General features: G+C 43.2%; 1 protein-coding gene across 1 annotated transcript; it reads left to right on the top strand.

Moving 5' to 3' along the window:
• Positions 1 to 14,128: 14,128 nt before the first annotated feature.
• TMEM179 (transmembrane protein 179) lies at positions 14,129 to 23,473 on the top strand. Its single transcript, XM_075713171.1, has 4 exons — positions 14,129 to 14,430; positions 18,163 to 18,300; positions 19,833 to 19,911; positions 23,294 to 23,473. Exons 1-4 carry the CDS (start codon positions 14,129 to 14,131, stop codon positions 23,471 to 23,473), a joined length of 699 nt encoding a protein of 232 aa, XP_075569286.1.
• Positions 23,474 to 24,456: the final 983 nt, after the last annotated feature.

Below are 24,456 nucleotides of genomic sequence, written 5' to 3'. Positions count from 1 at the left end.
GATGGGTCATGTCCAGCTTTTCATCCACCAGGACCCCCAAGTCCTTCTCCACAGTGCTGCTCTCAATCCCTTCATCCCCCAGCCTGTATCGATATCAGAGGTTGCCCCGTCCCAGGTGCAGGACCTTGCATTTGGCCTTGTTGAACCTCTTGAGGTTCACAGAGGCCCACCTCTCCAGCTTGTGCAGGTCCCTTTGGATGACATCTCATCCTCCTGGTGTGTCAACCGCACCACTCAGCTTGGTGTCATCTGCAAACTTGCTAAGGGTGCACTCGATCCCACTGTCTATGTCATTGATGAAGGTGTTAAATAGCACCGGTCCCAGTACGGACCCCTGAGGGACCCCACTTGTCACCGGTCTCCATGTGGACATCGAGCCATTGACCACTACCCTCTGGATGCGACCATCCAACCAATTCCTTATCCATCGAACAGTCTACCCATCAAACCCATATCTCTCCTCAACAGCAAAAGAAAAAAAAGACTAAAATAATTACTTTTAAAAAGGAATGGATGGGGATGTGATTACATGTAGTATTACCTCACTGATACTAGATGTAATATTGCATCAATGTTCTTCATCTGTTGAGAAGGTGCTGGATTTGCCTTTGCGGGCAAGATGTGCACCTCAGTGCACCCGGCCTGACAAATGTCAAAGTCTGAAGTTGCTGTTACTGTCCCTAATAAGTCTCTTTTAGGTATGGGCAGTAGAGGAAACTAACTCTGAAGCGTCTAAGCCATGGCTTTAAACCCGAGGACTTTAAACTCCAGTGACTCTCCCTCAGGCTGCAACTCATTTTCTGCTTCTCACACCACTTTCCTGGCCCAAAGAGGACATACCTACACAGAAAACAGGCTAAACCACCCCATTATAGAGAGTGTTTAAGCAGCTGACGAGCATTTGACACATGACATGTTCAAATTTAAGCATTTATTGAAACACATCTTATGGGCAGGCAGGGCTGTGCTTGCTGTGCCAGGGTTTGCAGACTGGGCTCGTGGTGTCCTGCAGCTCTGATCCGTGCTCGGAGAGCTGCGCAGCTTGAACGGATGCACCTGCTGTGTTGGCTGCGGGTTCCGGCCCTTATTTTGCTGGCACCAAAGCTGTGCCCAGCCTTGGATGTAAATTTAATCTTGTTGGGAGCTAACGGACTGAGGAATTTGACACACCTTTTCCCTCTCTGTAGATGGAAGCCATATGGCTCCCGACTCTCACAACGTTCCTTGATCTGAAGATGAATGAGCATTAACATATGTTCTCTGGAGTAATTAAAAATGTGATCATAAACATAGTCTGACTCATTAAAGGTAGAATATGTTACCAGGGGACCCACCTCCAGCAGCACGGCATCTTTAGAGAAAATTAAGGAAATAGGAATTGGAAAATTCTTTGGGGGCTGCCAAGCCCATTCCAAGTGTGAGTTAAACTGCAGCATTTTAACTCCTTTTTTCATAACCATGCAAGATAGGTTTGATGAGCTGCAAGGAAGTCTGTTTACACTTTGTCACTACGAAGAACCTGTGCAGATTGGTTTTGCTGGAGGCAGCTGCTGAAAATTGAAGTCAAACCAGTGCTAAAGAGGCAAGCATCTGTCTGTGGTCCCAAATACAGATAGAAGTGTAGCAGTTTGCATTCAGCATCTGAAAGGAGGGCACTGGGAAGAAGAAAGGAGACTTGTTTTGCGTAAACCACATTAGTTTAAAGCTCTCTCAAGAAAGTTTGAATTAAAACATTTTAGGGTGTTTGAATTAAGACATTTCATGGTGTGGACAGAAGCAGCTGCTGCAGCTCAGCTGGCATGAGGTAAGTCACTGAGCCAGAGGAACTCAGGTATGATTCCGAGCCCTAAGAAATTCCGATTGCCAAGCTAGAGCTGATTTTGAGGAATGTTTGAGAATTTCTATTGAAGTGCCTGAGAACTGGATAGCCCTGGAGATAGAAAAGCAATCCCTAAGGCTGGAGGAAGAGGATTCCTGCTTCTCTTACAAGAGCTGTATTTCACAGACTCTGTCTACCAGCAATATAGAAAAAGATACAATATTTCCTGAGGGAAGTTCAAGTATGCCATCCTGGAAAGCTCTACGAAAAAGGAAGAAGATTTCTGTTTCCCATCTCTCCTGAGAGAGAGAAGTGATTGGGTGTGAAACCACTCACAGAGGGAGAGCTTTTCAAAGCAAGAAACCTTCACAGATGCTCCAAAGTGAAAAGCTGTGAGAGCTCCCACCAGTGCAATCTGTTTCTGTGACCTGGTGTAACTTGCTTGTTTTGTGCTTTCGTCTTCAGTCGGGTGCTTACCTTCACATCTGCTGAGGGCATATTTTGCCTTTCCTCTGGGATTAGAAATAGGTGTTCTCTGCTCCTGAGGTCATTGCACAGCTGTGCCCCCATGCTCTACTGCACCCCACTTGCCTTTATTCTACTCCCTGCTCCAAGCCTGGAGCCCCACCACTTACATTGCGTTGTGCCTGACACATCCTCTCTGTTTCAAAGAACTCTTCCAAAATTAAAAGTGGGCTCAAGGCTGGCTTTGGGGTTTTGCATTGTTTTTTCTATTTCTTTTTTCCTTCTGTCCTGTGAGACAGGATTTCATGATGTGCTACCGCTTTGCCCTGCCCGTAGCACAGAAAGGTGAATCTCACGGAAAACCCATTGCTGGGAGAGTGGCTCTTCTAGGGCTGGTTGGGCTCGGGTAAACCCTATGGTCACAAGATGCAGCACGACCTCTCATTTGTGAGAGTCCAGCTTGTCCAGGCATATTTGTGCACTTCTTCCAGCAATATTGATTTTAAAATTGCATTGTGTCCCATACATCCAACCTGAAAAGTAAAACCAACCCCTTCCAATGATCTTTTGCCTTACGTTTTTTGGGAGCAAGTTGCCAGCAACCTTGAGATCTTGAAGTTCTGGTAGCCAACGAAAAACACTATAAAAAGAAAAAAAAATCATGTTTTATATCAGAGATCAAATTTTAGGAAACTAAACTATGAAAGGCTAATCTGAACACCACTGAAGTTGGTGGGAAAACTAATAATATCAAGTGTAGAAGGATTTCACCTCAGGAAATACAATATTGATAAGTGTACACAGAATTTTCAAGGTTTCAAGATGAAAATTTCCAGTCGATGTTCATGAATATTACCAAACAGATATTCTTTAAGTGATTAAAGGCTCTTCTTGCTTATGACTGGGAAATTCTAGACAAGGTGTGTTGACTTCTCTGAATTAATGATACATTAATGGGGAAAAAAAAAGAAAGGAACAAACTCTTAGAACTAAGTTAACATCAGAAAAAAATACCCCAAAGTCCAAATATATCCATTTGAATTCAATGTTGGGTCTGGTGGTGTCTGTTACTTTAAGTTATTTTCTGTATATTTTGGAGAGCAGAGGCTTTTTAAAATGGCTTTTCTAGAGAATTTCCCAACATACTGTAGGTCAAAAAGCAAACAGAATAAAAGGCAAATTTGATCTAAATCATTTTATTGCAAATACTTTGCCTAGTGAATGATGAACCAGAATAACAGAACAGATTTAGATCTTCTGCCCCTCTAGGTCATGATATATTACTGTCTGCAGGTCCTTTCCCATTCTTCACCCATTCATGTCTCCATAAAATGTCTTGAAAAGAAAATGAGTAATAGCCCGAGTCCTGATGTCCAGGCACTGTCAAATGGATGGAGAAAAAAATGTGACAAATGTAAATGTAAACTCCACAGTGCTATGTAATAGTAGGGCATAATTTGCATAAATATTGTTTGCAAAGAGCAATTAGCACTTCATTTACATTCAGTGAAGTAGCAATTTGCACATTTTCAGGAAACAATTTCTTTACCCATATGTGCAAATTTTGTGCACTGCAATTGACATGCTAATAAAAAGATGTTAATAGACCAATTTTTTTTTACTTTATATCACAGTGTACTGAAATATTGATTCACTCTCCTGAAATATTGATTTGGTGGGCTATTTGTAAAACCAGAAAAATGCAGATTTGAATTTTTAAAACTTGCTTTTTAAAAAAAAAATCAGAATTAATTTCAGATGTCTGCAGTCTTCATGCTCTTTAAGTGGTATTTTAATGGGTGTTTTTGTCAGAGAAATATAATAAACATTATTAAAAAACATTAGCAAATTCAGTCTCCTAATCTGCAATAACAATGAGTATATTTGCATATCACAGTATAAAAATAATACAGTCCATTTTCTAGTGTCAATATAGCACTCAATTCTCCATTAAATGTTAATAAAAATATTTCACATTTATATAGCATTTTTTTCAGAATGCAGAAACTTCCTAATCAAGAGACAAATTTTATACTTATTGAGGGTACAGAACATTTTCTTAAACAACAAGAATTTACATGGGAGCTGGTCAGGAAAACCAGCTATTGTCGATGGACATTTCTGGCCTTTGCAGCAGAAGAAATTGATGTTAAGTGAAGTTTTTAGACCTCCTACAGCAGGGTCACTAATGGCTGTTTTGTTTGTTGTGTTTCCTTCAATATTTTGTCATTGCTACCATGACATGGGCATTTGGAATCGGAGATCCCACAGAAGTTGGGTTGCACTGTGGTTGGTAGCTATTGAAGGAGTGGTGAGAAATCTCTTTTGGGCAAGATTATTGATTTTTGGAGCGTTGCATTTTTCCATTCTCAATCGCGGTTCCCTAGAAAGGGTTATTTTTGGAGATTGTTAAGTTGCCCATTCTGAAGAGGGGTAGGCATTAGGATATAGCAGCAAAGAAGGACGCAGACAGACATTCCCTTACCAAGCAGGCTGGACACAGTCCGTCTCTGCTCTGCAAGCCTTGTAGCAACATGTCCTAGCTAATAGGTCCTGCGTCTCTTAGCAGGAGACTCTCAAATGAACATGTTAGCTAAATTTGTGCTAGTTATGGCAAGCTCAGAGCACAGACAGAGTCGAATGGGTCCGTCTGTCACTGTCTGTGCAGAGACATTGTTAGTGGGATGTCCAAACATCACCAGGCACCTCTGAAGATCTTGCTTATACTGTGCATTTTAGTAAAAGGCATTATTTGCCAATTGTTGATCAATCACAAGGAAAATGAATACTGTCGTGGTTTAGCTCCAGCCAGCAACTCAGCACCACTCAGCCGCTCGCTCACTCCCCCTACCCTGATGGGATGGGGGAGAGAATCGGAGGAGTAAGAGTGAGAAACACTCCTGGGTTGAGATAAGAACAGTTTAATAATTGAAATAAAGTAAAATAGTAATGACAATAATAACAATATAGTAATGATAATAATAACAATATAATAATGATAATAACAATAATGATATACAAAGCAAGTGATGCACAATGCAATTGCTCACCACCCGACGACCGATACCCAGACAGTTCCCAGCAGCGATCGCTGCTCCCCGGCCAACCCCCCCCAGTTTCTATACTGGGCATGACGTCATATGCTATGGAATAGCCCTTTGGGCAGTTTGGGTCAGCTGTCCTGGCTGTGCCCCCTCCCAGTTTCTTGTGCACCTGGCAGAGCATGGGAAGCTGAAAAGTCCTTGACTAGCATAAGCAGTACTCAGCAACAACTAAAACATCAGTGTGTTATCAGCATTCTTCTCCTACTAAATCCAAAACAGAGCACTGTGCCTGCTACTAGGAAGAAAATTAACTCTATCCCAGCCAAAACCAGGACAAATACCAAATATGACAAGGAACAGCAAAACTCCCACCAAATCCCCTTTTTACATGCTTATTAAAGTAATTGTTACAATAATGAGCTCGTATTCCCTGTCTTTTCATCTCTGCCACAAGATAAGGTATCACTATGGTTGCACCCGGGAGTGTGACATTCAGATCTATTTTGATGTCTCATTATTGCTGCTGTTGTCTTTTTACTTTGCAAAACATAGATCTATATTTCATTTCCTATGTCAAGTATTCAAAGCTCTGCTTTGATCAAACTCAAATGCACACAAGGCGGGACTGCTGTTTGAACCTACAAAGTAGTTAATTTTGAGCTCACATACGAATCTCTGATTTGCTAATCATTATTTTACTATATTTATATTTACCCTTTTTTATTCTGGTTTTTTTTTTTTTTTTTTTTTAATAGCATTCTACAGAACCTTTGAAGCCCTTGGCAGTAACGCTGCATCTCAGTTACATCTCATCTACGCGGTAACTTCTTGGGATCTCAGGATTTACCCAAGCAGTGGCTGTTATCCTCCGTATACAGACCTTTAAATACAAAATCCACCACATCATTTTATAAGTGATCCCTGTACATTAACAAATAACACCTAATGAGAAGGGGAATAAATAACTGAACCTTTAATGTTTCTAAAGGCTCAGAGGGACTACATTTTGCAAACACCTCGTAACATTCCAAGAGAGGCTAATAAGAGAGCAATAATGACATGAAACTTGTGGGAAGTTGTCTGACCTTCAGAAAGCCCAGGGGGGTTTCTTGTTTTCAAAAACCAAACAGATCTGTCCAATTTCCTGTTGATTACTAATAACTAAATATAGTGACAGCAACTGATGCATACCCGACATCCAGGCATGGGATAAGCTGGGGCCTGACTGTGTGTGTGTTAGCCGGCAGGTACTTTTGACTTGGACTGAAATATGGAAATGGAGCTCTGCAAAACCACCTGGCTTGTGCGGTTTCATCTGCTGAGTTGAAAACCGCACCATGCCAGGAATATGATGATCTGGGGCCCTTTTTTTTTTTTTATTTATTTCCACTTTCTCAGTAGCCTTGAGAGATGATGCACCAGGTCAGACCTCCTGCTGGCTGTAATTAGGTTAGTACCAGCGCCTTCAGCTGAGGAGCCGAGCTGAGCTGAGCTGAGGAACATTTGTCTCTACCTCACGTATGAGCAATGTGACTAATGAGGCCACAATACACTCTGGAGCTATTTCAGGGTCAGAGTCACCTCATTTCCCTCTAAGCCTTTGTTTCTTGTGTTTTATTGGGTCTGGCTCTCAGCTTTCACAGCTCCCTGCCCAATGTGCATTTTGGTGGCGGGATGTTACTCAGGTTGACAGAGCATGTCTTTAGGATGCTGAGTGTGGGCTGTGACATGATTGTGTGGTGGAGAAGCCACAAGACCCTTGTACTTTATCCTTAATCTGTGGCTGCAGAATCAGTTTAAGTCTACTTTCCCCCATTACAGCTGCCTTGTCCCATCGACAGGCAAAGCCCTGTCTTAATGTTTCGGGTTCTGTTTTGCTCACTGCCTCAGAAGTAAACAGTCACTGTGAAGTTCCTCCTGTCTCCAGGAATTAAGGATGTGCCTCTCTGTCCTGATTTATTCACTTTTGAGACAGAGTTTAATTTTGCAGACCGTCTCTCTCCTCAGTCTTTGCGTTTATTTTTGGCAGGAGCAGTTGCCTGCGGCACAAGCACTGAAGACTAGCTCAGCGTTAATAGTTGTCAGGGAAAATGAAGAGGCTATTTCTCACATCAGACTTTCACGCTGCATGACAAATGCTAGTTTGAGCAGATTAAAAATCAATGCATGGTACAATATGTCACACATAAAGCAACTACATGTTATTAATTGGCAGGCTACCCATTAGCTGCTCTTAGTATATGTCTATGTGAGTAGAAGAGAAACTGGTGAAGACAGGTGGGTCAGAACCTCCTTTGGTATAAAGTAGTGCAGCAGTGTTGGAACAAATTGAGATATGCTGATTTGGAGCACCAAGTTACTTGCACAAAGGTTTGTGATGCTTTTTTTTTTTCCTAAAACGTGATTCAACATACATTTAATTAGAACGAACAGCAGAGATACTCTGCGATATGTCTCCCCCTGCAACATAAAATCTTTTCAATCACAATAACTCATTTAAAAACGTGATGTGGTTTACAGAGGGATTTTTTCCCCCCACTTTTCATCTGTCTTTGTGGTGGGTCCTTGATTATTGACCTTGAGAATTTCCCAGGGAAATGACTCGATCTTAAGATACAAATTAGTTAGTGGCTGCACATAAAAACAGGTTTACAAAGAAAACTAAAACCAGCAAAGGCTGAAGTTCTTTTTCAAAGTCATATTAGGGCTGGGAAATGTTTGAGTGATCTTCAGGAAAAAACCCCTGCGCATCGTATTCAAAAGGCTCAGAGTCGCAGCAGCAGCATTGCGAGTGCTGGGCACCCCCTACACCAGGCTCTGGGAGCCAGACTCACCTCTGCAAAGTGTCAATCACCAGTAAAAGCCTGTGGATAAAACAGTTCAGAGGTCTTCCCCCACATTGCTGCTAGATTTCTGCATGTCATAAGAATTACCCCTCTTAAACACACCTTCCTGCAAGAGGTAGCAACAGAGAATGGGGCATGGACAACACAAGGGACTTCACTGCTGTGTGGCTGGTGAGACCACAACCTCGCCTGCCAGTTCTGCTCAGTGCTTCTCATGCTGCAGAGCAGGCAGGGGTATTAGAAAGACACACAGGATAGCCATTTTATCAAGGGAAATAGTGCCTCCCAGTAATTGTCCAGGTAGAAAAAAGCAGTTGAAATAGAGCAGAACACAGCAACAAACTTTGTTATATGCATGCGAGGGTTTTTGGATGCTGAATGTCTGTAAGTACAGAAAGCACAGGCTCTGAAGCGCAGAGTTTTGAGCAAATCCAGCACTGTTCAGGTGCACAAGACCTCAGTGACTGCTTGAGTTCTGGATCTGGTGGTATTGCAGTCTTTGGCAGTTGCAGGTTAAGCTGCAGATGTAAAATATTGGTGTAATATGTAATGACCCCATTTAATCTAAAGTGGGGCAGAGTTACATTTATCCTCAGTCTGGGTTTTGATTTCTTGGATTCTGTGGGTTCCTGATTTGCTGATCTCTCTTCTGTCATCTTCCCCCCACCCCCTTTCATTCCTTTTATTCTTTTAAGTAGTGTCCAACTCTCCCATGCTTTTCTATCGTCTTTTTGGTGCCAGAAGAAAATACCCATTCACTCCTGAAGCTTGGTTTTTTGATGCATTCTTCGCCTGTGCAGAACCTGGGATCAGAGCCTTCCTAGAGTTTGTCCTACCCTTGTCATTACCTCTGCCCCTTAAAAGAGGACAGGAGAGACAGGTGAGCAAATAATGTGCCATTTTGGGACCGTGCCCCTGCTAGCTGTTATAGGTCTCACAGGCTATAAGGTGCTGTGTGGACTCTGACATGCATCAGTCACTCAGAGCTTAGGGTTAATGATGCTCTGAAAAGCTCAAGCGGTTTTGGTTTTTTTTTTTTTTTTAATTAATATTTTAGTCACAGCCTGGCCTTGTTCAGTTCAGAATGTGAATAGGTTTGAATATGTTTGTTTTCCTTTGGGTATCAAAATAGAGAGGTTATTGTATCTGGACACATTAATGACATTCAGTTGCTTCCTGGTAACTGCTCCATTAATGTCTGTCAGCATGGCACCTTCTCTGCCCACAACCTCCTTGCAGACAAGACAGCTTTCCTAGAAGAATGAAGATACTTTAAAAAAAATGCTTGCACACACACACACACACAAGACAAACCCAAAACCCCACAATGTCAAGATGTTCTCAGATGAGATGCCCTGAAAGATTCATGATGCAGTAGTAGCTATGAAGAAATGCGGATGTGACAGATGGGTGACAGTTAGGTACTTTGTCTATAACCCCTCTGAACTAGTGGCAGACACCTTTTTAAAGGCAGTGATTACCATGAGAAGCCTCTCCCAAAAAGTGGTACTTGCAGTAACTACCATAAAATGATATGCAGGATGCCTAGATCCTTTCTATTAGTTTCAGAGGAAAAATACTGTAGGTCAAGATTTGTGGAATAATAATAATGGATTAAGATAATAATAAAACAGACCAGAGAGTCTGAATAAAATAAACTCCATATCCTGGAGCTGGTTTGCTGCATTAAATGGGCAAAGTGCATTTGCTAAACCATTTGGTAAAATGGGCCGAGGCAGCCATTTGAGCTGAAGTAAATCAGGGAGAAGTTGCCTTTGGGTGACTGAAGAGCTGACTCAAAAGCAGCCATTCGGACTGGTTTTCTCTGCCTAGAATACAGACATATTGCTCCCTGGGCATCCTTCTGTAGAGATATTGCTGTGACTCTGTGCCTCCTCTCCAGAAATAGACAGCACATTACTGGTATCAAGATGGTAGCCACCTTCTAGACATGCAGCCATTATTTTCCTTGGACCACAGAAAAGACATATCCAAGGTAAAATAAATAATATAAATAAAATAAATATATAAAGAAAAAAAGTTGCTCACAAAAATGTTTTTGCCTGAATAATTAATTCCTCAGCAAATTTTCCCATAATAAAACATGTCGTAATGAGCTATCAGGAGGAGAGGAAATTCATCACTTACCTCACAAAGATCAACTTGAGAGCACTGCTTATGTCAGACGGCATAATTGATGACTTGAGAGGGAGCGTGGAGCAGCACAACCAAAGCCACTGTACCCATCAGTCATTCCACATCAGTCCAACTCGTACAGTGTTACTTGATCTACAGAGGATTAGCCAGGAAACTAGAAGGAGATATGGGGCTGAAGGGAATACAGGCAAATATGATACATCTGATCTTGATTTATCCGTGTTGATTTTCTGCTTATCACTGAGATGGCAATGACAGTTGATCCTGCAGCCCGTTTTGGGGTTTTGTGACTTTTTTTCAGACAAATAGAATTTACAGACTTTGGACTTCACCCTCCCTGATGTTGAGCAAGTAATCTTCAATCCCATGTCAGCACATGGTCCCCTTGGGATTTCTTCCTTACAGGAGATGGGAGTTCGATTCCTGTGCAGAAAGCCCAGGTGGGTACCCAGGAGCAGGCAAGCCCCCTCTGAGCTGCAGGCAGGAGGTCTGGGATGCTGTGTTCAAGATGCTGTTGGTCATGGTGGGGCTGCAGTAGGAAGACATCTGTACTGCACTCCTTGTGCTGGCACCACCAGAGCTGGGGGAATGTGCAGCCCCCTCTTGTCACATGTCCATGTCTTCTCTCTGTCCCAGGCAATTGCAAGCACTGCCCCACTGGATTTCTCCACAGTGCAAAAGGGACCAAATGGTGACCACACATCTGCTCCAGCAGTAACCCCTTCCTAAAGATATTTACAGAAGCCAAGGTAGGGGGGGATGCTTTGGAGGAACATCTCTCTGTACTTGGATGGCAAAGCTGAGACAGCAGGCTAGTAATGTCAGCTGTTGTAATGAGAACCTGAAATGGCCATAGTGGGTAAGACCAAAGGGCCATCTCACCTGCGATCCCATCCCCAAGGACAGTGGCACCACCACATAGCAGGTAATTGTTTCAGGGAAGAAAGGAGCATTCTGGCAAATGCAGAGTCTTCATTTTGTGGCCGTACTTTCTTAACAACCTGCTGCTCAGGGACTTCCTGAGCTGAAGGTTACTTTCCCAGCTCCTTGTTTAGCAGCCCTTGATGGGCTTTTTTCCGTTAGTTTCTTTAATCTCTTTTTGAACCGGTATTTATTTTTTTGCCTTCGCAGTGTCCTGTGATGAGTGCCACAGAATAATTATGTGCTGTGTGAAATATGTGCACCTTTCCCTCTGTTTTAAAATCTCTGCCTGACCTGTATATTTGATGTCCTCCGTTTCCTGTGATATGAGAAAGAATGAATAATCATTCACCTTGCCTTGTGCCTTTCTCCCAGTTTCATCATTTTAAGGAAACTAAACCTATTTAAGTCTTCTTTGTAAAACACCATCAAATTTACTCCACTAAACTGGCTGTGTATTTCAGTGATCAAGTTCCAGCCTAGCATATTTTTTTTTTTTAGAATTAACATGAGAGAAGAGTATGAAAAATCCAGGCAGCTTCCAAAAGAGTGACGGCTGACAGGTTTGATTTCTACCTCTTTGCTCACTCCAGTGTGTGGTCGCTCCATCCAACCAAGCACTACGCTTCAGTAGCCACCAGCCTCCTAAATGCAGCTGTTTTACATCTCTGTTAACATTTGCAAATGCCTAACTGTGTTTTCTGAAACTCTCTGATAAATGCTCACTTGAGTTTGTTCATCAGTAAAGACAACTTTATATGTTCTGCAAGTGACCCTCACGTTTCACCTCTGCAATAACCCTCCTGCAACAGAGCCCTGTGGTTGCTGGTGGTAAGATCTGAGCATTGGGCTTGCCTGAGGCAAAGCGCCCTTGGCACCTGCTGGCCCCTTCTGTGGACTCCAGTGTAAGCAATAACTGAGCATTTATGTTGGTGTTGACCTCCCAAGTTAACTTCAGAAAACATTATCTGGCAAATCTGACGTGTTGGGTTTCAAAGGAAAGACTTTTCCAGCTCAGTCCAGGTCTGATTTCCTTCCAGATAAAGGACAAAACCCTTTGGGAACCCAGCACTTCTTGGAAGCAAGGTTAAGAGTAATAAACTTTCCTCCTTACTACCAGACTGAAATATCAGCGAAATCTTTTCTGTTAGTAGTGCACTTCTATCCCCACAGGGTCAGGTCAGTGCTCTATAACTCATCTTGCAAAACTGAAATACAATTTTTGATGATCAGAGTCGGGTAAGGATCAGAAAAATAGCCTGACACATTTCATATATACTGACAAAAGTTTTTATTCAAGAAGCAGGATCTGCACAAAAAATACTTTCTCTGTACGGATAGAACAAGATTTCAAGATAATATGCATTGCAAATGATGTACAATGAAGCTGAATTAATGTCTTCTCTAAGAATCCCCACTGGGATTCTGTTACTGTATCTGTAACCTCTTAACAGCATAGAAAAATAATTGTTTCGTTGCCCAATGGAAACACAAGCCTGAAATGCTATGTGAAGTATATTCAGGGTCCCAGTCCCTCATCTGCTCCTCTAAACACTACCCAGGAAGTGGTATGGTGCCTAAAATGTGTGGAAACAACCCTGGGATTAAGAGGTGATCTGAGACCTGCAGTTGATCTCAGACTGGATATGGCCAGGAAATTGGATTAGGAAATGACTTTACCTGGAACTGGAGAGGAATTGTGGGTGTCTTGTGTTGGAAAGGGGATTCATGTTTAGATGGAAAAATGAAATTGGGGTTGAGGGGAAACTCTAACTTGGGGTCAGTTTAATTTGGATTTTTGTGCTGGGGGTGGAACTGAGCACAAGTCACAACAACAACTGATGCCTTTTGATTTCTTGCATCCTGGACATGCAGTTTTGGGCTCTACAGCTGAGGGGATGCTCTGACATCTTTCCAAGAGGGGTGCGGGGCAGGGGGCTGGTCCCTGGCAGTGCAGAGCAGGGTGGATGCTCACCCTTGGGAATCGAGTGAGTGGCAGCTGTCCCTGCCATATAGGTACCATTGCTATGCTGGTCTGTTCTCAGCTCAATGACCAGCTGGAGTTTAGGATTATTTTCTTTCTTCCCTACTCTGTCTGTCAGCCAGGGGACAATGCAAGGTGATCCAAACCCTGGGCAGCCCCTAACTGACATCAAGGCTCAACAAAAGTTATTCCACTTCTGTTGAGCCCTTGCTACCACTTGCAATATCTTGGGGGGCGCGACCAGCTGGGCTAGGAACAAAACTGCTTGGTCTGCAGGTCCTGGGGTGGCTGTGCACCCTGTCCCTTATCTGAGGTTGGTGGCCAGGTTTTTAGAAACTGGGGACAAAACTTGCTGGGATCCAGCAGCCAGGATGAAGCTGGTGTTGGCTTTTTGGGGTTTTTTTTTCTGGTTTTTTTTTTTGTGTGGTGGAGGGGTGCATGTCACGGCCACCAACAGGGGTGACATCAGTGTCCTATGTCATTAGGGGGATACCCCACTGAGAGCCTGGTGGTACCCATCCTTGCTGGGAAGGCATGAACTGATTTAACCCCCTGGGTGCCAGGGTGTATCAGCAGCCAGATTTTCCCGAAGAAGAAGGATCCCCCACAACAGCTCTTCCTCTCCTCTCCCCCCGCAAGCCTTGAAGCCATCAGTAGGGGCAGCTCGGGCCACGGGAGAGGCAGCAGCCGTGTCCGGAGGAGGCATTGAATCGCATCGCATTGCATTGCACTGCGCATCCTCCCTCCCCACCCCCTACTGCTGCAGGCTTCCTCCCTTCATCCCTCCATCCCCCTCCCCCCCGCCCCCGCTCCCACTCCGCATCCCTCCCTCCTGCATCCCTCCCTCCATCCCTCCCTTCTTCCCTCCCTCTGCCTGCGCAGAGCCACGGACATGGCGCTCAGCAATTTCCTCTTCGCTCAGTGCATCTGCTACTTCCTGGCCTTCCTCTTCAGCTTCATCGTGGTGGTGCCACTCTCCGAGAATGGCAACGACTTCCATGGCCGGTGCCTGCTCTTCACGGAGGGCATGTGGCTCAACGCCAACCTGACGGTGGAGAGGCAGCGCTTCACTGTGCAGGAGTGGGGGCCTGAGGCCGCCTGCCGCTTCAGCATCTTCACTGGGCTCCTCTCCCTGCTGCTGGCCACAGTGCAGGCCTGGAGGACCCTCTTCTTCCTCTGCAAAGGGCACGAGGAGTAAGTACCCCTGGGGAGGGCAGGGGGTGCCCATCCCTCCTGCAGGCTGGGGCAAGTGGGAGCAGCTTGGAGGTGAAGCACTGGGCTTTGCACCATCCAGATCATCCTGCTCCCTAGAGGGGTTTGGGGTGAGGTGGTGTATTGCCTGCGTCTGTCTGCACACATATCACATACACCCCCTCCTTCAGGGCCCTCTCTGGAGGATGCTCCCCTGCAGGGGTTTGGGATGGGGGGGCAGATTCATCATTATGCACCTGCTACCCTTTGGCAGTCTGGGAGAAGTGTCTGGCCAGCTCAGCTGCAGTGGGCATGGAGGGTGCTGGGGGTCATGGGGTGATGCTGGGGGCTGGGGCTTGCAGGTGACTCCTGACCATGGTCCCACTACATGTGCCTGCAAAGGGGAGCCTTCCCAGGATGTACATCAGGTGCTTGAAAAACCTTGAAACAACATGGTTGTGCATTTGGGGGGGGGGGGGGGGGGGGGCAGAAGGGAGCAGTTGGTGGTCCCCTCTATTTTTATCCTGCTTTTGTGGCGGACATGGTAACTATTGCAGAGAACACCTATTGCTTGGTTACGACACATGAGCAACGCTGAGTGCTCCCTGCAGCAGACGCAGGGCTGCACTCTCAGTGGTTAGTGTGCTCAGACAAACCAAGGGACAGCAGACCCCAGCAGGAATAGTGAGAGGCTTCGTGGTCCAGGCAGCAGATCAGGAGCGCTGTGCTCTGTGCTTGGCTCTCCGGTGGCCCGTCCTGCCACCTTGGGTACAGTCCCTGGCACAGGTAACCCAGCCTGCAAGTGCTACAGGGCCAGGGCCCTCCAAGCATCCAGCTGCACAGAGGTGGGGAGGCAGGAGCATGCACTGGTGGCTGGCTAGACTAGGAAAGCCATTTTCCCATGGTTTAGGGACTGTGCTAAGGGTAAATCACTTGTGTCCAGGTCTATTTGGATTGGAGGTTTCTTGGGTCAGCGACTGTTACGCACATCTGACATTGTAACAGAACACCCTGAAGTTGGTAATATTGGGGTAGCAATCATAGCAGTGTTGTCTCTCTGGCTCCTTCTGACCACTCTCAAGCTGCCTAACACTAAAGCATGTTATAGCAAGTATAGATCAAAAACTCACTTCCATGTTAAAACTTACCTTATAAGATCTAAATATAACCATGGACTTCTTAATACATTTAAATTCAGCTTCCTCAAGTGATCAGCCACGTATAGAGGATTAGTTTAATCCAGAGGCTTTTTTCAGTTTTGCAGTTCAGAACTAGTTAATTTTTGGAAGAAACCAGCAGTAAAAACCTTGTAATAATGAAATTCGGATCAGATGTTTGGCCTGCTTCCAAACATGGCTATTTAGTTCCAAACTGTTAGACAGGCCTCTGAACATTGTCCCTTTAGGGTCACTGCTGCTGGGGCAGCTCTGGAGTAAGCTGGCCTGAGGAAGTCAGGGTTAGAACCCTATGTATCCTAGCAAGATGGCCAGTCTTCATGTGCAATGGCTTCGACTGATTGCTATCAGATAGGATTGCTAAAAATCCTTCTTAACAGGGTCTCAGCACCCCTTGCCTCAGGGACAGACTGAGCTTAAGTTGCCTGCAGGAGTAGGAAAAGCAAGCGCTGGCTGCCAGCCCTGCTCTGGGCCTGGGACTATTCAGCTCAGCTGAAAGGTAGAGGTACAACTCAGGTAATTCACTATTAGGATTGCAAAGCAACTTCTGCTTTGAGTGTAAACATTCATCATTACAGAGCATCCACTCAATCTGGAATGTGTAGCTTGAAATTCCGATCTAAGCAAAAAAATAGGTGAGGTAGAGAGCCCAATTAGCATGGTTCTCTACCAGGATGCCCTGGCCTGAGGAACCTCCAGCACATGGTGACGGTTACTGCTTGCCCAGTGCAAATCAAATGCAACACTCAGCCCTGCTTTGTCAGTGGAAGGTCCAGTTCTGGACCTTGGCACCTCTTCTGTACTGCAGGGTAGGAAGCAGAGGGAGGACTACAGGTCCCACACTGGTGATGATCCACTGAATACTCTTGGGAACTGTTCCTTTTCTAGAGCTGTTACTAATTCTGGTGTCAACTCTGTTTTTATTCAGTGGACAGCTCAACACTTTTCTGCCTGTCAGACCAGCATACTATGCCAAGGTGCACACAGTGGACACGGCTTTAGCAACACTTGGGATGAAATCTGGGCGAGATGTGAAATCAGGGCAGGGACAATGAACATGCAAAACCATGGTGTGCTTGTACCAGCTCCCTCTGCGATATGGGTGACCCCGGCACTCTGCAGAGGTGAGCTGATCTAGTCCACCAAGTCCAGTGAAGCCAAAGGATAAGAGTAGGATTCATCTCAACGTTCATCTAGAAGTCAGGTGTCCTGGCGTCCAGCTCCCACTACAGTCTGTAAGGGCACTTCTGGAAGGTGGTTTATTTCACTTCTTTTCTATCAGTGTTGGGATGGGATGACTGTCACTTTGGAGAGAGCCTAGACAGCCCCTCTAAAGCCATGTCAACCCAGGACAAATATCCTAACCCCACTGGTAATTGCTTCCTCATCTCATTTTAAAGAAGTCCTCCTGAGGTCACATATGTCTCACCATGTATTTAACCTGTACATATTAGGATTGACCAGCCCAGAACCTTCCCAGGATTCAAACACTGACTCAAAAAGCCTCTTGGCTTTTCATTTAATGAGCCACCAGGGAAAAGAAATGACTGCTTTTTTGTTCTCTGGGGTGAATAGACTCCTTCTATCCTCAGCATAATGAGCGTGGCACGGGTGGGAAATTTGTCATATTCATCCTCACCACCTAACCTGAAGAGGATGACCTGCCTCCTGGAGTTGCCAGTCTTTCTCCAGCCTAGAGCAGATGTCCAGTTTTTAGATAATGAGACTTTCCAAGAGCTATCTAGGGCAGTTTCATGTAGTGAACGATTTGGTCAGATGAATGAGAAAAGGATTAGAAAGTTTTCACTAAATACAGTTAAGGGGGAGAGTTAAGCAGCGAGGTTGGAAGAGGAGTAGACAATTCCTTGGCCTTATGGGACCACCATAAGCATTGCAACCCCTACCACTACAAGCACAGCACGTGCCTAGGGCTGGGCCTAGTTGGGCAGACTTAACAGGGCTGAAGTAAATTTACGTTCAGCTGGTGGAAATAACATACTGACACCAAAGCCAGAGAAGTCCCAGGAGAAGCTGGCCTGCTCTGCGAATTGCCCATAAAACTGAGATTCGTGTCCAATGATGGCAGCACCTTGTGTTACATTGCTTACAATGATTATAGCTATCAGTATGTGTTATTTTATTTTTAGTTTCCCTCTCCTAGGCATTTTTTGTCCAAATTATCACTTTAGTCATGAAATAATTTTAGCTCCAGTTACTATATAATTTGAGCTAATGACATTTATTTTAACAATGGTGATTTTCATCATTACAGCTAATGAAAGGCATGCTGTGTATGAACAATTGCCACTTAGTATTTATGATTTAAAGCCCCATCCTCTTATGGTGAAAAAAAATCAAAATCAAAAGCACTTACAAATGAAGATAATGTGACTCAAAATCACAATCCATAGTTTTTCAATGTATTAGGTGTTCTTAATTAAAGCAGATGTGGTTAAAATGGAAACTGATATCTTTGTGCCCAGTGTATGCTGCTTAAAGAGACTGCTGATGTTGTGTTTCAGCTGTTTATGAGTTACATTTTTCTTCCTTTTTATTGCAGCTCTTTCTTTTATGCCTTCCTGAATCTGCTGATCAGCGCCTTTGTGGTGTTTATCACATTTATTGCTAGCACTATAGTGAGTGTAGGATTTAACATGTGGTGTGATGCAATTACCGAAAAAGGAAGCATGCCAAATAGGTTAGTATTGAAGAATACATTTTCTTCCTTTGTTTTTTTTTATATATGCACAAATGAACAATGGTGTTACAAACTGTAGTTATTACATGCAAGGTGAGCAAGGAGAAAAAGGCATCTGTAATGTGGAAATCCAGATTTTTTTTTCATCTGGAACAAAAAAAGCAAATCAAACTTTTTTTTGCGTTTAGTTCCCCACAAAGAAAAGTATGGTTTCCATGGTGTTTCATGGTCTCTTTAAGAGTCACGATCAAATGAAAAAGAAATCCATTAGTTTAAAAATTTTCATTTCCAAAGGAGAACTAGATTTGGAAATGCTGTAGGAACGGGGGGAGTGTGGTCTTGTGAGCAGGGCAGGTGACTGGAAGTCAGGGCTCCTGGCTTGCTGTCCTGGCTCTGCTGTCCTGTCTGGCAAGTCACTCATCCTACCTGTGCCACAACACACCATGATCCAAAAATTGGTATAAAGATGCTGGCCTCATAGCGGTGCTGTGGATGCCCTGAGAGCCGTAGAATGGAAAATATTTTGTACGTGCAAAGTACAGATGGTTGATACTTTTTTACAGTGCACAAAATGTACAGCTCCTAAAATGGCCTACTGTATCCCACGATGCTTATGCTCCTTATAGGAAACATGATAATTTGAGGTAGATTTTTTTCCTATCAAACAAATAACAATGAAGAGAGAAGAAAAGGTGACATTTTATGTCATATGATATTGAATAAACGTACTATTTAAAGCATACATTTATGTTGCACATTGTCATATGTTGTAAAATGCCATAGTAAATGTTCTGTTTAGGGCTGCAACGATTAATCGAATTATTCGAATATTCGGTTAAAAATTCAATTACAAAAAACGTCTAATCGAATATTCGGATAAGAACCCAAGATGACCGACAGCACTGAAAAGGAGAGAGAAGAGGCTGCAGAAATCAACCAAGAGATAGAAAGACAACCTCAAAATCCTGGGATTTTTTTCACACCAGTAAAAGTCCAAGTTATTTGTAAAATCTGTAGGCAGCCTCTATCTTACCATCAGAGTATCGTCTCCTTGCTGGAGCATCTGAAACAAAAACACCCACACAATCCTTTCTTCTGAGGCTTTTCCTGATGAAGTCAAAAGGTAATGGAGGCTCATACACTTTGTTTTGTTGAGGGGTGAAACAACCAACCTGGGGTGATGCCAGATGTGGATATGTGGGAGGCTCGGGGTAGTGGGAGAAGAGGGTTTTAAGTATACTGTTTTCATAATAATGATTACAGTTCCACTTTTGGAAGATTGGTGTTATCACTTACATAATTATACATTGTTTTTTTTAAAGAAAGTAATTACATGCCTCTTTTAACCTAGTTTTAGAGAAGATTGGCAAGCAACCTGGTTACTGCAATAACTTAAATATCTTTTGATAGAACATGTCCTTGTGACTGTTTGAAACACATGTAAGATGTTGCTTCATTTTATGTTTGGTTTGCCTGTGTGGAATCTCTGAAATAATTTTCTTTTTTCCCCTCCAAATGCCTTCTTTGGGTAGCTGTGAAGAGTTACAGGATATAGATCTTGAACTGAACTTAGAAAACTCTGCTTTCTACGACCAGTTTGCTATTGCACAGGTAGGTTGGACTAGGTCAGAGATCTGTTCCAATTCATTCGCCATTTGCTCCTAGATCTGGAATTGCTGGAGCTGAACTACCATCCTTTGAAATCAATGGGAATGTTTCCACTGACTTCAGCAAGTGCTGAATCAGGATGGTAGTGATGGGCACATTTGCATTTTAAATTCAAAATGTTTTGAGTGAATGTGGACATGTCAAAACCTGGCTCTGCCACTGATCTTGTTATTCATGATGGAAAATTTATTGTTGCTCCAAAGGATGAACTCTGCAAATGTTTCAGCACTCTGATATTCTGGAGCTTTGCATTGCTGTTCAGAATAACGTCTGACCTGCACCAGATCATGGGGGCGTTAGCTTTGCCTTTCATGAGTTTGTCTGAGATTGCCTGAGCCCATATAAATATCAGACCATTGAAAATAATTGAAGATTACTGTCCTTTAGATAGGGCTGTTTTCTGATCAGTCTTTGAGAATTAGACCTCTAAGGCTGTCAGACTTTTCTGTTGAATATGCTAGCTCTAAGTCAACACTCAAAGTCAGTGAACATGGGGACTTGAGCACTTGTGCATGTGAGCACATACTAGTTCTGCAAGGAGGAAAGCCCCATCCACGCAGGGCTGCACCCATACACATGCTTCTTATGTTGTCCTGTATGGGAAGAAATATTAGCTTGCCTGGGCACTCCTTGAAGATAACTGTGCCTCTTGCACACAAGCTAGTTTTAGAATCATAGAATCATAGAATCATTCAAGTTGGAAAAGACCTTTAAGATCATCTAGTCCAACCAGTAACCTAACATTACCAAGTCCACCACTAAACCAGTTAAGGGTAGAGTAGCAACCCCATGCCTCCTGGCTTGGTGGCTGGATCATTTATAATGAAAGTAAAAACTAGGAATCATTAAGATTGGAAAGGACCTCTAAGATCATCATTCCAGTCATCAACCCAACACCACCATGCCCACAAAACCATGTCCCAAAGTGCCATGTCTACCTGTTTTTTGAACACTTCCAGGGATGGCAACTCCACCACCTCTCTGGGCAGCCTGTTCCAATGCTTGACTACCCTTTCCATGAAGAAATTTTTCCTAATATCTAATCTAACCCCCACTTTTGTGTCTTTGTTGCCAGCACTGGCATCTAGACACCCAGCTCAGACATACCTGCATGCAGGATAGAAATATGTCATAAAAGTGACCCCTTTATATCATGCTAGTCCAAGGACAGACTGTATTTTGTAGCAGAATTTGGCATTAACCCCGAATCTACCAGCTAGAGAGAGGGTAGCAGAAGTAAACCTGGTACCTGTCTATAACTTTGAGTTCATGGGAACTAAATGTCCATGTCCACCCTGTGATCTCAGGATGGACAGGTTGTAATCTATATGCAGAAGGCAGCATTTCTCTGAGAGGGACCCACGCCTAAAAAGTCAAGCTTCATGCACATAGCACTTAAGTTGAAGGAGAGTTAACATATCACAGTGTAGAAGGATCAGCCCAAGCTGTTGGATGCTCCCCACACTGATCCACGTCCTTCCGTATGCTCCTGGGTAGAGCTAGCCTGCAAGATACAGCCTCCAAGCTCTGCAAACACCCAAGTATGATGAGCCTGGGAGCATAACAGCTCTGGGGAGTCACTGGCTTCAAAAACTGAACCTGGTAGTGTTAAAGTGAATCCTGATTGCGAGTGTTTGGAGAAAGGACCAAGCAGGGAACAAAATCCCGCATCATTGTCTTCTGATATCTGGGGTGTGGTAGGCAGGGCTGGGTGAAGGCATGAGAACGGGGCTGTCTATGGAGGGAAAATAAGTTTCTTTGAAATAGTAGAAAGAAAACCTCAAGAATAGACTAGACTTACTGGCTAAAGCAAACATTTCCCTATAAGTGCAATAACTTCCTACACTAGGCTTTACTTAGAAACAGTGGTCTGAATGGAGATATCAAGATTGCTGACAATTTAAGAATTACAAATATGGGCTCTGGATAAAATCTAGAAGGGAAGAACAGGCAACTTAATTAAAGCTTTGGGTATTTGACACATGTATATGTGCATGTACAGACACACAGACACACATACTCAGACCTTGTATCTGTCCGCTTTCCTCCATTCAGATGCTTCCAACACATCAGAATGACTCTGGGAGTTTCACTGAATTTGGCTAAATCAATGTAGATTCTTTCATATCAAATATGCTGAGAAGACCAAAGCAGTAGCAGATATCTGAATGCTTTTAATATAATATTTCATTAATGAAGTGGTGCTTAAGAAATGAGTGCAAACCTTCCAATTCTTTAGATATGGTCATATAAAGCTAAATTAATATCTCTTATTTCCAAGGTTTGTAGAATAACTCAAAAATATTCTTTACTGGTGAACTGAGATAATTGTAAGTATGGGCAGAAATGTATAAGAGAATTTCCAAAGTGCATAAGATATGTAGAAACATAAAGTCCCTTTAAAAAATAGTAGTCCTCACTTATCTAAATTGGCTATTAGTGTAATCAGCTGTATTATTGTCTGGAAGTCTTTAAATTGTTGTATTTTTTTAAATTAAAAATGCAATATGTCAAAACTGAAATACAGGGATTCAATTAATATTTCTTTGCTAAAGACATCACAGAATTAAAATGGAATTTCTGCCAGAAAGCCTTACTACAAATAAGCCTCCTCTGAGGCAGGGAGGCCAACGTTCAAGTACCTGTACCAATCAAAGTGTAATTATTTCTATGAAGTTAAGCAAGACAGACTGACAAGTTAGTGATGGAACCTATTGCATATCTGAGGTTTTAAGCCCAGGTATCTCATGTCAGGTATAAACGAGCCACCAAGAACTTGGATGGATTAGAGTGGGTTTCTCTTGCTGTCTGAGTTCATACTAATGTGAACCGGTTACTTCAGAGTATAACAGTTTAATTGGTAAGATTTTCTGAACAATATTTTGAATAGAAATACCTTAAAATTTATATTTCTCCAGGGGTAGTGGAAGGCCCGAAGGACTTGGGAAGAAAGTTTTGGAAAATGTCTTAAAACATTTTGCAGTTCTAAAGTAACAAAAATGAAATAATCCCAAGAATTTTGGGCTAGCCAGAATGTCAGATATGGGAAGTTCAACAGATACACCTGGATTATACAGATTTCCTTTTTTCATTATTATACTTAGTACATTTTTGTTTCAGTTTTTCTAGTACATAAAGAGTTTTTCCTTTTAAGCTAGGAATAACTTGACAGAGTGGAGGAACAGTGGGGCCAGGACCTCACTGGGTGTGATTTGGTGTGACTCCATGGGTTTTGGTCCACCTGAGATTTTGATATTCACCTGGAGAGTCGACTTTGTTATTACAATATAGTGCTGATCTCTTTATCATTTCTTTTCTTCTCTAGTTTGGTCTCTGGGCTGCCTGGCTGACTTGGCTAGGAATTACCATTCTGGCTTTCCTGAAGGTTTATCACAACTACAGACAGGAGGACCTGCTAGATAGTCTGATCCATGAGAAGGAGCTGTTGCTAGGAAGATCCTCTTCACGAACCTCTTTGCAAGATGAGAAAAGTGGTATGATCTAAAGTGTAAACAGATTTCCAGGGCAGGATCTAGATTTTATTATTCTGTAGCGTAAGCTGTAGTTGAGTCAGGGTATTGAGTGTGTGAGATCTTTTCTTTCCTGAAAGATGTACTTGTGAATCACCCACTTCCTTCATGAGAAATTGTTGGCAGAAATACTTATATTAGAATACTGAGAATGAACAGCCCCATGTGCCAATTGGTACAGCCAACTTCAGGTCCTGTGCAGGCACAATCTAACCTGCTCTTGCTAGCAGAGGTCCTACATGCTATCACTGGCTTTCGGGGAAAGGGCCATTTCTGAGGACTGTGCTGGCAAGACCAGGCTACAGAGTCTAGGCTATTTCTTCAAACTATTCTGCAACAACAGTTGTAACTGGGGCTGTGTCAAGTCCCTCTTCTCTCCCTCTCCTCCCTTTTGCAAGGAAAGCTGCCCCTATTCTCACCTTATTCTGGGTAATTTTAGCTCTGGTCCAGGTACAGACTCTCACTGTCTCTGCTTTTGCTGTGTGTGGACACAGTGATGACAAACCTGTTGCTCCCGCTCTGATTTTGAGTTCATTAAGAACAGAGACACCTGTGTTCCAGACTTGATATTTAATATTGGACAGTGTTAATGAAATTCATGAAACCACTATATTATTACAGTATCTGTCAAAAACTGTCCATCATTTGGAAGGATGGTGGAGAATTTTTGTGGTTTTATTTCCTCTTAGATTTTGGCATGACCAACATTTATATGACTCCTGAAGTGTAGTGTAGCTAGCAATTGCTGAAGCTTGCATACTAAGAAATTAGGCTGAATAGATAGTATTAATGCTTGTGCATTTATAATGTAACTTGGTCCCTAACTTTGTATACTATTCAGTTTTGAGTATTAGAATTTATTTGTGATTTTTTTTCATATAGGGTATGCAAAATTACTATAAACATTTGTATTGTAGGTATCTCTATATAAACATAGCAAGGAGCTCGAACAGCTGAG

The sequence above is a fragment of the Pelecanus crispus genome, chromosome 6, assembly GCF_030463565.1.
Source record: "Pelecanus crispus isolate bPelCri1 chromosome 6, bPelCri1.pri, whole genome shotgun sequence".
In the NCBI taxonomy this organism is placed as follows: Eukaryota; Metazoa; Chordata; class Aves; order Pelecaniformes; family Pelecanidae; genus Pelecanus; species Pelecanus crispus.
The sequence above is the reverse complement of the archived record's forward strand: the minus strand, read 5'-3'. Positions and strand labels throughout refer to the sequence as shown.